Source organism: Hibiscus syriacus, unplaced genomic scaffold (genome assembly GCF_006381635.1).
Source record: "Hibiscus syriacus cultivar Baekdansim isolate YM2019G1 unplaced genomic scaffold, ASM638163v2 tig00110893_pilon, whole genome shotgun sequence".
NCBI lineage: Eukaryota > Viridiplantae > Streptophyta > Magnoliopsida > Malvales > Malvaceae > Hibiscus > Hibiscus syriacus.
This window is the reverse complement of record NW_024062901.1, coordinates 2,213,961-2,227,021: the sequence shown is the minus strand read 5'-3', so window position 1 is coordinate 2,227,021 and position 13,061 is coordinate 2,213,961. Positions and strand designations below refer to the sequence as shown.

Sequence of the window (13,061 nt, the reverse complement as noted above, 5' to 3'; positions counted from 1 at the left end):
TTTGATATTAACTTCGAATGAATAGTTAACGATGATAAAAAAATTACTAAAAATATCGATTATAAAAAGATATATTAAAATTTTATTTATCATTATTCTTAAAAATGTGGTAGAAAATTGATTTTGATATTTTTTTGGATTATTTGATTTAAGATTTAAATGTTTAATATTGTCTTCAAATTTTTTTGGAGAGGATAAATGATTGTTTTAAACAATATATTGTAAGTTAAAAATATATATTTAAATACCAATCGCCAATTGGTCTGGTGAGATGAGACACTATAATCTTTAAGTAAGATTATGTGTTTAATCTTGACATTTCCGTATAGAGTAAATTGGGTTGGGAGGGTCGTCCTTATAATAAGCATCTACAAAATTCGATCTAGATTTGTCGATTAATAGATTAGATACCAATGATTGATTTTAAAATTATACATTTAAATATTTTTTAGTTTTTAATATTACAATATAAAATACATCAACTTAAATTATGATAAAAATATACATTTTTTTAAATTTTTATGTATTTTACGAGAATATATAAAAATTTAAATAATTTTATCTAAAAAATTTAACATGATATAAATTCTTCAAACTCATAAATAATTTATTAATTAGATGAATATATTTTAATAAAAAATATACATTTATAAACTATAAAAAACATATTATAGGATAAAATAAACATATTTCAAGTATTTATCTAAACATAAATACTAAAATATTCAGTTTTTGCGCTTAAGTTAAAAAAATACTTTTTAAAACTATTTTTTCTCTAAAATTTATTTGTTTAAAATTACTTATAAAAAATACTTTTAACCTCAAATACATTTTTAATAAATAATAGTAAATACAAAGTTTTTACGGAGTGACTAAATGCGTAATTTACACAACATTTTTGTTAAATCTTCCCTTTTTCCCATATAAAACTCGACGTAAATGAAAAGCAAAAGATCATCGCATTCACGCATTTCCTTACCTTCCCTTGCTTTTTAGGCTTTTGCCTTGTATTTTATTTGTTCCCCCTTTCATTGCTTTTGTATTTTCTTCTTGTTTTTTCAATGGTGATAGAGGATAACGCGAGTTACGTGAGCAAAGCGAACGATTTGTCGCCGTTGCAGAGCCGGCAACAGCGGCAAAAGCTCGAGGTTTACAATGAGGTTCTCCGGCGGCTACGTGATTCCGACCTAGAAGAGGCTAATCGGCCCGGCTTCGATGAAGAGCTTTGGGCTCACTTCAATCGTCTCCCTACTCGGTATATCCTTTATTACATTTTGTTTTTTTTTCTTGAAAATTTACTGCATGCATAAAATACAAAAGCAAATAGCAGTAATATTTCTGCATATTTATCTTCTTCTTTTATCCGTATATGTTATAATAAATTTATTTAAAAAAAATTGAGATACTGAATCTCAGGTTGGAGATTCCTTTTTTATCATCTTATTCTGTTTGGTTTTTGTTCTTTGCATTTAACTTAGCTAAGGAACTGTTTGTTTTAATATTTTGTCTAAATCAGTAAGGCTTAATATAAATTTCTTGTTTAAGGTTTTGTTTTTTTTATTATTATTATTTTGATTCTTTATTTTTTTGGTTGATTTTTGGCTTGTTGCCTATAAGATCAGAAATAAGTAGAGTGAAGCCGATTTGATTAGTCATTTTCTCATTTTGTTTTGATTAATCATTAGTTGTTTTAATTAAGCGCGGGTTTTCTCATTGCAGCTATGCGTTGGATGTGAATGTGGAAAGGGAAGAAGATGTCCTTATGCACAAGAGATTACTACATTTGGCTCATGACCCTGCCAATAGACCGGCAATGGAAGTTCGGCTTGTGCAGGTGACTTGTTCTTTTTCAATTTCATTACAGTGCACTATGATTTGCTTTACTTTTCTAGTACAAGTTTAAATTTGTTATATTTCTTTGGCAAATCTTTAGAATGATAGGATGCCTATGGGTTACTGCCACGAGTCATGTGATTTGGTGTACCTTGCCTTATCAGGCCTTGTAAATTGAAAGATTTCATGTTCCTGTTCTAAGTACCTAGCTTTTTTAGATTATTAGAAATATTATTAATTGTATCCAACAATGATAAGCATACAAATGTTACTTATATCTTTGAGAAAATTTCGAAGTTGAAATAATAATGATCTTTTTGGGGGTCCAGTAGAATTCTGTATATGCTGTAACATAAAAGTTTTCGTTTGCATTGACTAAAGCATCTATATTTAGTTGATTAAGTTGCCTTTTCTATGTTGTTTCAAAAATGCGTGCTGAAGTGCATACTAAGTTTTTATTTAATTAGCGAGTTTATATGAGTTTGGACATTAAATTTGACTTAATTTGCCTAAATATCCATAGCTTATGTAAAAATTCTTTTGCCTGTAGTTGTCACCCCTGTCAAGTTGATCTCTGTCTCTAACTTGGTTGCATCTGACTTATTCTTTCTCTTGTGCTGCATTTCACATCGTGGAGATCATTCTTTGTGTTGTATCTTCTTTTCAAGGTAGTAGCAGTCATAGTAGAAAGAAAGAGAGGGATTCTTGTGAAATATGAACATTATTCAACATGATAATCTTAAATTGCATACCGAAACTGTTAGATTTATTGAATTCCATCTAAATGTGATAACCTATAGGTCCAAGCCCTATATTTGTTTTCAAATATTCTGGTACTTTGTTGTATTTGTTTATAGTCAAACGCACAATGATGACTTCCTGCTTTTGTAGGTCCAATCTGTTTCTGATGTGAATTCAGCTGTTTCAAATCCCATGTGTGGGGAATCTGCTCAATGTTCTCCAAAACACTCTAGAAGACAGAGGTTTGATTTTGAAAACTTTTCCATCTGTAATGTACATGGATTAATTTCATAAAACGTGTGGGGCTGATATCTTTTAATTTTTTTTCCTATCAATATTTTTGTTCATGTTGCATCTTGACTGTTTTTGGTGTCAGTGCTGACAATTTTAGCTGGGGTTTGGATTGTCAGCATAATTCCGCCTCCTACCTTTGGCTCATCCCCTAATCTTGAAGCCCTTGCACTAGAAGCAAATAAATCTCAAGATGAAGATGGGGATAGCTCTGTACATGCCAATGCACATTTTTCCCAGTATGTATTTTGTCTTAAAATATCCTTTTTCAAGAGCTGCATTTGGGTTTTCTTATACTTTTCCAATATTTTATGTTATTTCTTTGAAATACTCAGTAGTGCATTGATAAGCTCTTATATTCAACTTTCTTACTTAGAGTCACGAGTCCTCACCCACTCTGTTGCTGTTCATAGACTGATATGTGTGTCCTTCTTAATATGTTCTATCCATTTGGTTTTCTAATTGTTGCCGATGCAGGCCCATGCATGAAATTATGTTTTCAACGGAAGACAAACCCAAACTTCTCAGCCAGGTATATATAATTATGTTCGTCAAATAGAAGTGTAAATTTTTGTTTTCCCCCTCTTAAATTCCATCTAAGCTACTGACAGTTTATACTGTTCTTAGGCAGTCATTTTTCTTGCAGAAATAGTTCAAATGTTTACAATTCAGTATTGTTTCTCATTCCATTGGATCTTGCTCGTGCAATACTTGCAGTTGACTGCATTGCTTGCTGAGATTGGGCTAAACATCCAGGAAGCACACGCATTCTCCACTGTTGATGGTTACTCCTTAGATGTTTTTGTTGTTGATGGTTGGCCTTATGAGGTAAATTTCATTAAAATATCTTTCATATGGACATAGTTTTTTTTGTACACTGACCATTTGACTAGATGAAAAGTTACAGCTATCATGATATTTTCCCCAGTCTTTTATGTTTATCTGCCAATATAACTGTCCTTATCATTCCTTAAAATTTTTCTTAACTGTCTGTTTCCTCAATTTGTGATTTCTATTTGTTATTTTAGAGGGTAATTATTTTTTTTGTTGGCACACATGTTAAGGTTTAATTTAGTGAATTGCATTGGTGCTTACTGTACTTAAATGGTTTAAGCGTTTTTGTACCAGAAAATTATAATATTTCTAGAACTTGTTTGACAGACTTGTGATATGAAATTGTCAGGAGACAGAGGAGCTTAAAGTTGCTTTGGAAAAGGAAGTCTTAAAAGTTGAGGTAATCCATCCATCCCATCAGCATAGTTTATATTCTTGCTCGCACCGAGTGTGCTTATCATATTTATGTTGCGGTATTATGTTAACATACAGGTTTGTTGAGGGTCCAATTCAGTAACATGTTTGAGCTATTTGTCTTTGATTGCTTTCTATAGCTTTGAAGTGGAGCCCTGCAAAATTATTCAGCTGTAAATAGGTCTAAGGCCTTTCCATTACTGGAAATGATTCTTTATCATATCATTCTGAATTAGTTATTTTCATGCATCATTAACCCTTTTGTTACTCTTCACTGGAGGTTTACATCTGGCTGACGGTCAACTAGTTCTAAGTAGTTTGATGACAGTCTTTAAATCTGAATTGATTAATATTTGTATTGTGATCTGCATAAGCTCTTTGGATGTATTACATGCTTTCGGCATAAGTGATTGGTACAGCATTACTGCTGACATGCTTAATGTTCATAGAGAAATGAACATTTCTGCTGTGAAAGTTATAATTTATTAGCTAAAATATTATATTTTATTATGAGCAACTCAAACTCAGTTTTCTCTTTCAAAGGGTTTTCTGCAGAAGCAATCTTGGGTGAATCAGCATTCCTTCCCTCCAAGGAGGTACTATGAGAAAATGGGGACCAATGGTGATCAGAATCACGTGGCAATTCCTAATGATGGGACTGATGTTTGGGAAATTGATCCTAGACACTTGAAGTTTGGGAACAAAATTGCATCTGGGTCATATGGGGATCTGTAAGTGAATAATTACTTTCTTATGGAGTTTTTTTTTAAGCTTTAATATAATATTTTCCCCTTTTTATCTGTTTCAGGTTTAAAGGTACTTACTGTAGTCAGGAAGTGGCTATTAAGGTCCTGAAGCCAGAGAGTATAAATACCGATTTGCAGAAGGAGTTTGCCCAGGAAGTTTTTATCATGAGGTTTGTATTGAATTGTCTCGATGATTCTAACTTTTAATTCTAACAATATGACATTTGTAGATTTTTTATTTTATCAAAATGGAATGCGTCTTAGTTCCAGGAACAATCTATTCCGCTCATGACAAATTTCCTTCAAATGTGCAGGAAAGTTCGGCATAAGAACGTTGTGCAATTTATTGGTGCAAGTACCAAGCCACCAAACTTGTTTATTGTAACAGGTACCCTACCGATTCTTTAGCTGTCTTTATTAACATGATGAAAGTGAAATTTATGATTATTGATCTTTCTCACTTTGTTATTCTTTTGTAGTTGAAAGAAAATGCTAATGCTAGTTTTCTTTCTGTCATTTCTCTCTGCAGAATTTATGTCTGGTGGAAGTGTATATGACTATCTTCACAAACACAAGGGTGTTTTCAAGCTTCCAACCTTGCTTAAAGTTGCAATTGATATTTCTAAAGGAATGAACTACTTGCATCAAAATAATATAATCCATAGGGATTTGAAGGCTGCCAATCTTCTAATGGATGAAAATGAAGTAAGATGATTGAAGTTACTCAAGTTTGTACATGTAATTGACTTAAGCTTCTGAGGGATTACTCCTTTCCTGAAATCTTGCTTGGGAACAATTCATTTTGGTTAAATTCTATTAAAGGCTTTGCTTTACAGGTGGTCAAGGTTGCTGATTTTGGGGTTGCTAGAGTGAAAGCTCAATCTGGAGTTATGACAGCTGAAACTGGAACATATAGATGGATGGCTCCTGAGGTGAGGTCTTATTGTGAAAGCCGTTAAAAAAATGTTCCATGAATATCCCTAAACTCTCCTTTGGGTATCCCACGAATTATAAAAAGGGACATGTGCATCGTATGCAGTGCCTCATGTTCTAGAAATGTGGTTTGGCTTAGTGAATGCTAGCTGATCCAGTCGGTTAATTTCCAGTAAAAGTTGATTAGAGAACTGAAGTCCTTGATGAACCATGATCCAAGTTGTTTTCTTCATTTACATATTTACCATAGTTTAAAGCTTTGAGAAAAAAATTTGCTAGTTTTGTTGGTAATTTAAAGTGCAAAACTTGTCCTAGATGTGAGATATTTTGAAAAGGCAAATAATACTTTTTGGAGGGAACATTCAGGAATTGGTTTATTTGCCTCTTCGCCTTCGTTTGCGTTTCTTTATTGTGACTAGAAGGGAAAATAGAGCTGTAACTTGATCAGTTTGTTCTCTATATTCATTCTTGCTTTTGTTTTCCTCTTTAAGTAAATTGGTTATAGTGTTAATCCATTTGAGTTTAGATTATATCATTCCTCCTCTAGTTGGTTGTTCATCTCCTCATTTTCTTACGACAGTTCTTATGCATTGAAGGTTATTGAACACAAGCCATATGATCACAAGGCTGATGTTTTTAGTTTTGGAATCGTACTGTGGGAATTGTTAACTGGAAAGGTATTTTCTCGGTCACTATCTTTTCTTTGATATGTTTGGCTTACTTATACCCGAAGATGCCTGCTGGTTCGTTTTGGTTTGTTCGTTGGTTCCCCTGGTTATTTGCCTTTGTTTGGATTTTCAGATTCCATATGAGTTCTTAACACCATTACAAGCTGCTGTTGGAGTGGTTCAAAAGGTTTGCCTTCTGTCTCTATCCATTTAATCTTAAGGTTTAGAAAAGGTTACTTTTGTAGTGCTTAGACCAACGGTGATCACTTTTTTTTTAAATATATATCGATTCTAGGGTCTACGTCCTACAATTCCAAAGCATGCTAGCCCGAGGCTCACTGAACTGCTCGAGAGATGCTGGCAGCAAGATCCAGCACTAAGACCTGATTTCGCTGAAATTATAGAGATTTTACAGCAAATTGCCAAGGAGGTTTGTTTTCATTCTCTGCAAATGGCTTTTTATCTTATCTCTCTTATTTTCAAACAGTCACGCTCTCCCTTCTCTTCACCCTTTTCCGAAGCACAATCTGGCACAAATAATGAATATGAACATCAAACTAAAAAGTTTAACGCCGGATAAATTTGTAAAACAGGTAGGAGATGAAGGCGAGGATAGAAGGAAATCTTCGGGAGGAATTTTGTCTGTCCTTAGAAGAGGCCACCATTAAAGACAAAAGACTTGTTATACGGTAGATATGTTTATAACTTGAATATAAAGCTTTTTAGCTATGTCGGACAGGCCGTTCCCGGCATTTTTATCAGTACTGTACAGTATGTTTTTTATTCACTTGTTTCCCTTGTGATTTACGGTCGTCTACAACCATGAATGTCAATTCTTCCGGCCAGCCGTTTCCATTGGGATATAAAAGAAAGGTTATATTTTGTAGGTATTAGCATTTCGAATCTTAAACTTCTCGAATATAAGTTTTACGAGTAATTTGCATTATCCAATAGGATCAGTTACAGGTTCATGTTGAGTTTCCCTTTGGTTGAACAATTGACCCCTTAGCTGTTTAAATCACCAATTAAATCATCGTATTTTGTTGTTGTTGTAGAAACAATTAAATCATCGTTGAATCAGAAGAAAGAGTGAATATTTGTTGTACTATTGTTAATGCATTAAAATTCAGTCCTTATAATAGATAAAATTTCATTAAATAATATTTTTAATGTCCTTGAAATTTTGAAAATCAATCTTAATGGATAAAATTCTCTTAAAATTATTTTTAATATCCTTGAAATTTATATTCAAAATCTTATATAAATGAGACATCAAATTTTAAATTTTTTAAAGTTGATTGTACAAGAGATCTTCAAATCGTTATATTTACAAGTTTAAAATGTTTTATTTTAATCATTGAATTATCAATATTATATATTTTTTTTTCATTTTTTGTTACCTGACTGTTGATACAAGGGGTTATAATCAATCCATCATTTGATTGGATGTAATATTTTGGTGAAGGAATAGGTATAACAAAAACATTTCTGCTTCAAGGAATCAAACCCAGGAGCCACAAAAATCAATCATTTTTTCCTTCTACCTTTTCTTATCAGTTCGAACAATTATATTGTTGAGAATAACATATTTACAAGGAGAATATAGTTTGTGGATCTTTTGTGTAATAACCCCAAATCTTAAATTGTTAGACCTGGCATGTGGGTAGAAGTAATTGTTTATTTATATTCCGGTGTTTACAAGTGCAAGCTTCTTATGAGTTGTTCGGTTTTAGTTCTGAAGCTGAACATGAACGTAGACAGTGACACGTAAGACTTGGTTGACTTTTTCTACATTTTTCTGTTCAAAATAAACTGTAAATGGTTTTTACATGTCTCATCATCTCTGTCAACACGTGAAGTTTTAACTCTCCATTCTTCGTTCGGATTTTTTTACCTACTTTCAAGTCGCCATCTACGTGAGAAGAGGGACCGTCAGGTTTTACTCTCACAAATTAACTGTTTTACTTATTTATTTATTACTAATAAAAAATCAGGCAAATTATCGCTCAAGTTGCTTCTTATTTTTATTTTGGTCACTAAAATTTAAAAAATTTTAATATCTTGAGTGGTCTAAGAAGATGTCGATGAATGATAAATGCAGCACCAATGTGAAACAATGATGAAACTGTAAAAATTTCTTCTTTGAATGAATAAGAAAAAATAAAAAAAAGAAGAAGAAAAAAGAGAGAGAAAATGACATGGATCACACATGAAATCCATGTTAATAAAAAACAGTCTACATTAGTGTATATGATTCCCATATCATCATTTCATTTACGTTAAATTGAGTAATTAAAGTAGGAGCAAATCGAAAGTTTTATTAATGAAATAAATATTTTTAAATCTTAATGACCAAAATAAGAGTGAGAAGAAAATTGAATGATGAGATTCATAATTTTTCCTAAATTGATAGAACATTTTACCAAGGCATAATCATAATCTTTGATAAAGATAAAATAATTACGGATACAAATATATATTACGAATATTAGAGAATGTATATTATTTGAGGGAGGAGACTTTGAACTTGGAAATAAATGATAATCAGAAATTAATTATTCTAGATGATAAAAGAAACCAGAAATTCTTATATATATATATATTACTCTTTATAATTAGCAGTAACTGTGTAACCATGCATTTTCTCTGTCTCTTTCGTCTTCAACGCCACCTTTTACTCTAATCTTCATATTGCTTCTCTCTTTCTTCGCTTTCTTGATTGTTAGTATGTTACCATTAACAAATTTTCTTCTTCCAATTTTCTCAACAGAAAAAGAAAAGAGAAACTCATTTGGAAGAAGATCAGGCACGACACCAATATTCTAGCAGCCCCAAACCCTACGTTTAAGATTTAAATTTTCGCAGGCTGCAATGCAGAGATTGCATCCATGGCCTTCACTGAAGCGAATCCTCAATGACGAAACTGAAACCGAAGGCCTTGTCATCGTCAAACTCATCCAAGAAGGAAAGAAGCAATAAATCCAGCACCGAAGAGGTTCCAATTCTATCCGATTTCGATACGAGGAAGCGCTGTTCGCCATGGATGGTGATCCCAGGAAATCTTCGGTATCGCTCGAGCCGGCAGAGTCGAGGACGGGGAACAGAGATCCAAACCACGAAACCAGTTTCAGGCAACCTAATTACGAGTTCTGGGGAGATAGGGATGAGAGGATGGAGGGTGGTAATTATGGCTTCGATTACAAGCAACGATGGCCGGCGGGCGAACAATCGTGGAAGATGATGAATGATCATCTCATGAACAAAAGCACCAACAGCAACGAGATTGCATTAGAGATGGGTGCAGACATAGATGATCTTAGACACGATCCGTCCGCTATATCTCGAGACTCTAGAAGAGTTTCTTTCGAAACAGGCGTCGCAAGTTTCCAAAACCAATCGCAGGGACACGATGGAAACGGAATAATCAATCGGAACGAGGATGCGTCGAGACGTGTATCGAACGTGTCTGCTCCTTACGGAAAGTCGGGTTTGCTATCGAGGCTGAGGAGTACCAAGTCAAGGCTTATAGACAGGTCACCGGAAGAGGTACAATTGATGTCTGGTTTGTTAGGAGGTTCGGGTCAGATGAAGTCCGGAATGTTAGGGAAAGCTTCGGAAAATGAAGAAGACGATGACCCTTTTGCAGATGAAGATTTGCCCGATGAGTACAAGAAAACTACTCTTAATGCATTCACTTGGCTTCAATATTTGAGTCTTGTTGTTATTATCGGTGCACTGCTTTGCAGCTTAGTCATCCCTTCATTGAAAGATCTGGATGTATGGCAGCTTAAGCTATGGAAATGGCTAGTGTTCTTGCTTGTTTTGATATGCGGCCGATTGGTTTCGGGTTGGGGAATCCGAATAATCGTCTTCTTCATCGAGATGAACTTCTTTTTAAGGAAAAGGATGTTGTATTTCGTTTATGGTGTAAAGAGACCGGTGCAGAATTGCTTATGGTTAGCCCTGGTGCTTTTGGCTTGGCATTTCTTGTTTGACAAGAAAGTTGAGAAGCAAAGCTTATTTCTTCAATACGTTACCAAAATCCTCATATGTTTCCTGGTGAGCACGTTCTTATGGTTACTCAAGACACTGCTAGTAAAAGTACTGGCCTCATCTTTTCATGTTAGTACTTATTTCGATAGGATTCAAGAAACGTTGTTTACCCAATACGTGATCGTGACACTCTCCGGTTCTCCGATAATCGAAGGCCAAAGGATGGAAGAAGAAGATGAGAGAACCGCAGCAGAGATCAGAAGGTTGCAGACTGCCGGTGCAACCGTGCCGTCGGATCTTCGTGAGGATGCCTTTCTACAACAACAAAGTAGTGGGATGTTGAAAAAAACATTCACCAGGCTAAAAACACTTCCTAAATCGGGTTCCACAAAGAAAGCGGATAGCGGGATCGCATTAGAACACGTCCATAAACTCAATCAAGAGAACATTTCGGCTTGGAACATGAAGAGGTTGATGAAGATGGTCCGACACGGGACGTTGATGACATTGGATGAGCAGATAATGGAGGATGACTCGATGAGGCAGATCAGAAGTGAACAAGAAGCAACAGCGGCTGCCAAGAAGATTTTCCATAATGTGGCCTGCCGTGGCTCAAAGTGAGTATCACTGGTTGGGTAATTAGTTTGCAAAATGTATTTGTTTCAAAGTTAAAAGATCAAATTAAGCTAAGGAACACTCATTTTGATTGATAGATTTATCTACTTGGAGGATTTGATGCGGTTCATGCGAGAAGACGAAGCTTTGAGAACAATGGCTACCTTTGAAGGTGCTTATGAGCAGAGTAGAATCAGCAAAAAATCCTTGAAGAATTGGGTGGTAAGACTCTTTATCAATACTAAAAGATTCATATCTGACACATATTCGAATACGAATACCAGTACATAAGCACCCTACCAATCTATAAAAGAAATAATGTTCATTGTTGGAACTCTATCTATACATACAATAGCTTTTTGTTTCAGTTGAATGCCTACAGAGAGCGAAAAGCTCTTGCCTTGACCCTAAACGACACAAAGACCGCAGTGAACAAGCTTCACAATATCATAAACGTCGTCGCCGGAACCATCATCATCGTAATCTGGCTCATCATCCTCGAAATCGCTTCGTCACGGATAATCACACTCTTCAGCTCCCAGCTGGTCCTAGCGGCCTTCATCTTCGGGAACACCTGCAAAACCATCTTCGAATCCATAATTTTCTTGTTCATCATTCACCCTTTCGACGTCGGTGATCGGTGCGAGATCAATGGAGTGCAGGTACAAGAAAGAAAAACCCCAATTTTGTGTTAATTATAACGTGTCGTCTAAGCACGCATTGGTGGTTTCAGGTTGTGGTGGAGGAGATGAACATTTTGACCACCGTCTTCTTGAGATACGACAACATGAAGATGGTTTTTCCCAACAGTGTTCTCTCAACGACGCCGATTGGCAACTTTTATCGCAGTCCGGATATGCTTGATTTAATCGACTTCACCATCCATATTGTCACACCAGTCGAAAAGATTGCCATCGTGAAGCAAAGAATAACAAAGTAGGTACAGCTGGAAAACACACCATTTTCAATCGCTATTTGTTAATTTAACTCAATGTTTCATTTTGTTTGCAGTTATGTCATAAACAGAAAGGACCACTGGTGTTCTGATCCCATGATTGTGGTTAAAGATCTCGACGAGTTGAACAGGATGAAGTTTTCGCTTTGGGTAACTCACAAAATGAACTACCAGGACATCGGAGAGAGGCTGGAAAGGAGGTCTCGACTGGCTGAGGAAATAGCCTGCATTTTCAGAGAACATGACATTCAGTACCGGTTGTTCCCCATCGACATCAATGTCTGCGCCTTGCCTACCTCCTCTCGTTACCCTTCGACATGGCCTACGGCAGAAAATTCTGAGCAAAAAGCTACCGATTAATTATTGTAAAGTTCAGGTTAAAGATTTTTACCGGTAGTGAGGTGTTAGTGTAGACAGGGACGACATCAGAACCCTATCCTCAAAACACTTACAATTTAATTAGTTCCCTAGAAAATAATGATACAATTACTACTTCACTCCACTCCACATCTTAAAGAATTATAACTTAGTATAGGGGTTTGAGCTCAAGTTCTTGGGACTTTTTATGTTTTTTTGGCCTTCTTGGTGTTTCATCTCTTTGATTATGAAATTGAAACTGGCTAACTACATATATTGTTGTGATCTTGGTTAAATTTGATTGATGGCAGGTGGGTTTTACTTGATTTATTAGTTTATAGCTTCCATTGATCTGGGATTGGAAATGAATAACAAACCATGAAAACTGGTAACTATAAAAATGCCTTCTTTTACAAGGATTTTGTTTTGAAAAATTGATCTCTTGCTTTCAATGTTCTCTTGAAGCCGAACACTGTGATCTCTGCCATTACTTCTTTGCAAAATGTTTCGAAATGCAGCCTCTTTCATTTGTTGCCCTTTGCTGCATTATACGAAGATGACGATGATGATGATTAGTATGATGATGGGGAAAATGAGTATGATGATGAATATCTTGATGTTTCTCATGATGACATTGATGATGGTGATGGTGACAATGGTGAAGACATTAGTAAAACCTGA

The 13,061-nt window shown here is 34.9% G+C and overlaps 2 protein-coding genes across 4 annotated transcripts; both read left to right on the top strand.

Moving 5' to 3' along the window:
- Positions 1 to 940: 940 nt before the first annotated feature.
- On the top strand, positions 941 to 7,404 carry LOC120145547 (serine/threonine-protein kinase STY46-like). Of its 3 annotated transcripts, none has more exons than XM_039159373.1 (16): positions 941 to 1,255; positions 1,720 to 1,834; positions 2,725 to 2,816; positions 2,985 to 3,104; positions 3,343 to 3,397; positions 3,583 to 3,693; positions 4,049 to 4,099; positions 4,657 to 4,844; positions 4,922 to 5,029; positions 5,174 to 5,247; positions 5,389 to 5,564; positions 5,696 to 5,791; positions 6,389 to 6,469; positions 6,594 to 6,647; positions 6,756 to 6,890; positions 7,054 to 7,404. In XM_039159373.1, the coding sequence occupies exons 1-16, from the start codon at positions 1,062 to 1,064 to the stop codon at positions 7,126 to 7,128; spliced, it is 1,725 nt and encodes a 574-aa protein (XP_039015304.1). In that variant the 5' UTR covers positions 941 to 1,061; the 3' UTR covers positions 7,129 to 7,404. The 3 variants fall into 3 exon arrangements, with proteins under 3 accessions (XP_039015304.1, XP_039015305.1, XP_039015306.1); XM_039159374.1 differs by having other exon boundaries at positions 942 to 1,255; positions 4,669 to 4,844; XM_039159375.1 differs by lacking the exon at positions 2,985 to 3,104 and having other exon boundaries at positions 942 to 1,255.
- Positions 7,405 to 9,485: 2,081 nt separating this feature from the next.
- Positions 9,486 to 13,061, top strand: LOC120145382 (mechanosensitive ion channel protein 8-like). The gene is made up of 6 exons (XM_039159231.1): positions 9,486 to 11,070; positions 11,167 to 11,290; positions 11,437 to 11,730; positions 11,802 to 12,004; positions 12,080 to 12,302; positions 12,957 to 13,061. Exons 1-6 carry the CDS (start codon positions 9,500 to 9,502, stop codon positions 13,059 to 13,061), a joined length of 2,520 nt encoding a protein of 839 aa, XP_039015162.1. The 5' UTR covers positions 9,486 to 9,499.

Bases quoted from the DNA above. Each gene is read 5' to 3' on its own strand.
- LOC120145547 (XM_039159373.1), top strand. From the start codon at position 1,062: ATGGTGATAGAGGATAACGCGAGTTACGTGAGCAAAGCGAACGATTTG. The intron at 3,694-4,048 runs GTAAATTTCATT...TGAAATTGTCAG, and splicing joins TTGATGGTTGGCCTTATGAG to GAGACAGAGGAGCTTAAAGT. The intron at 6,891-7,053 runs GTTTGTTTTCAT...TTTGTAAAACAG, and splicing joins TACAGCAAATTGCCAAGGAG to GTAGGAGATGAAGGCGAGGA.
- LOC120145382 (XM_039159231.1), top strand. From the start codon at position 9,500: ATGGATGGTGATCCCAGGAAATCTTCGGTATCGCTCGAGCCGGCAGAG. The intron at 11,291-11,436 runs GTAAGACTCTTT...TTTTTGTTTCAG, and splicing joins AATCCTTGAAGAATTGGGTG to TTGAATGCCTACAGAGAGCG. The intron at 12,303-12,956 runs GTCTGCGCCTTG...GATGATGATTAG, and splicing joins TGTTCCCCATCGACATCAAT to TATGATGATGGGGAAAATGA.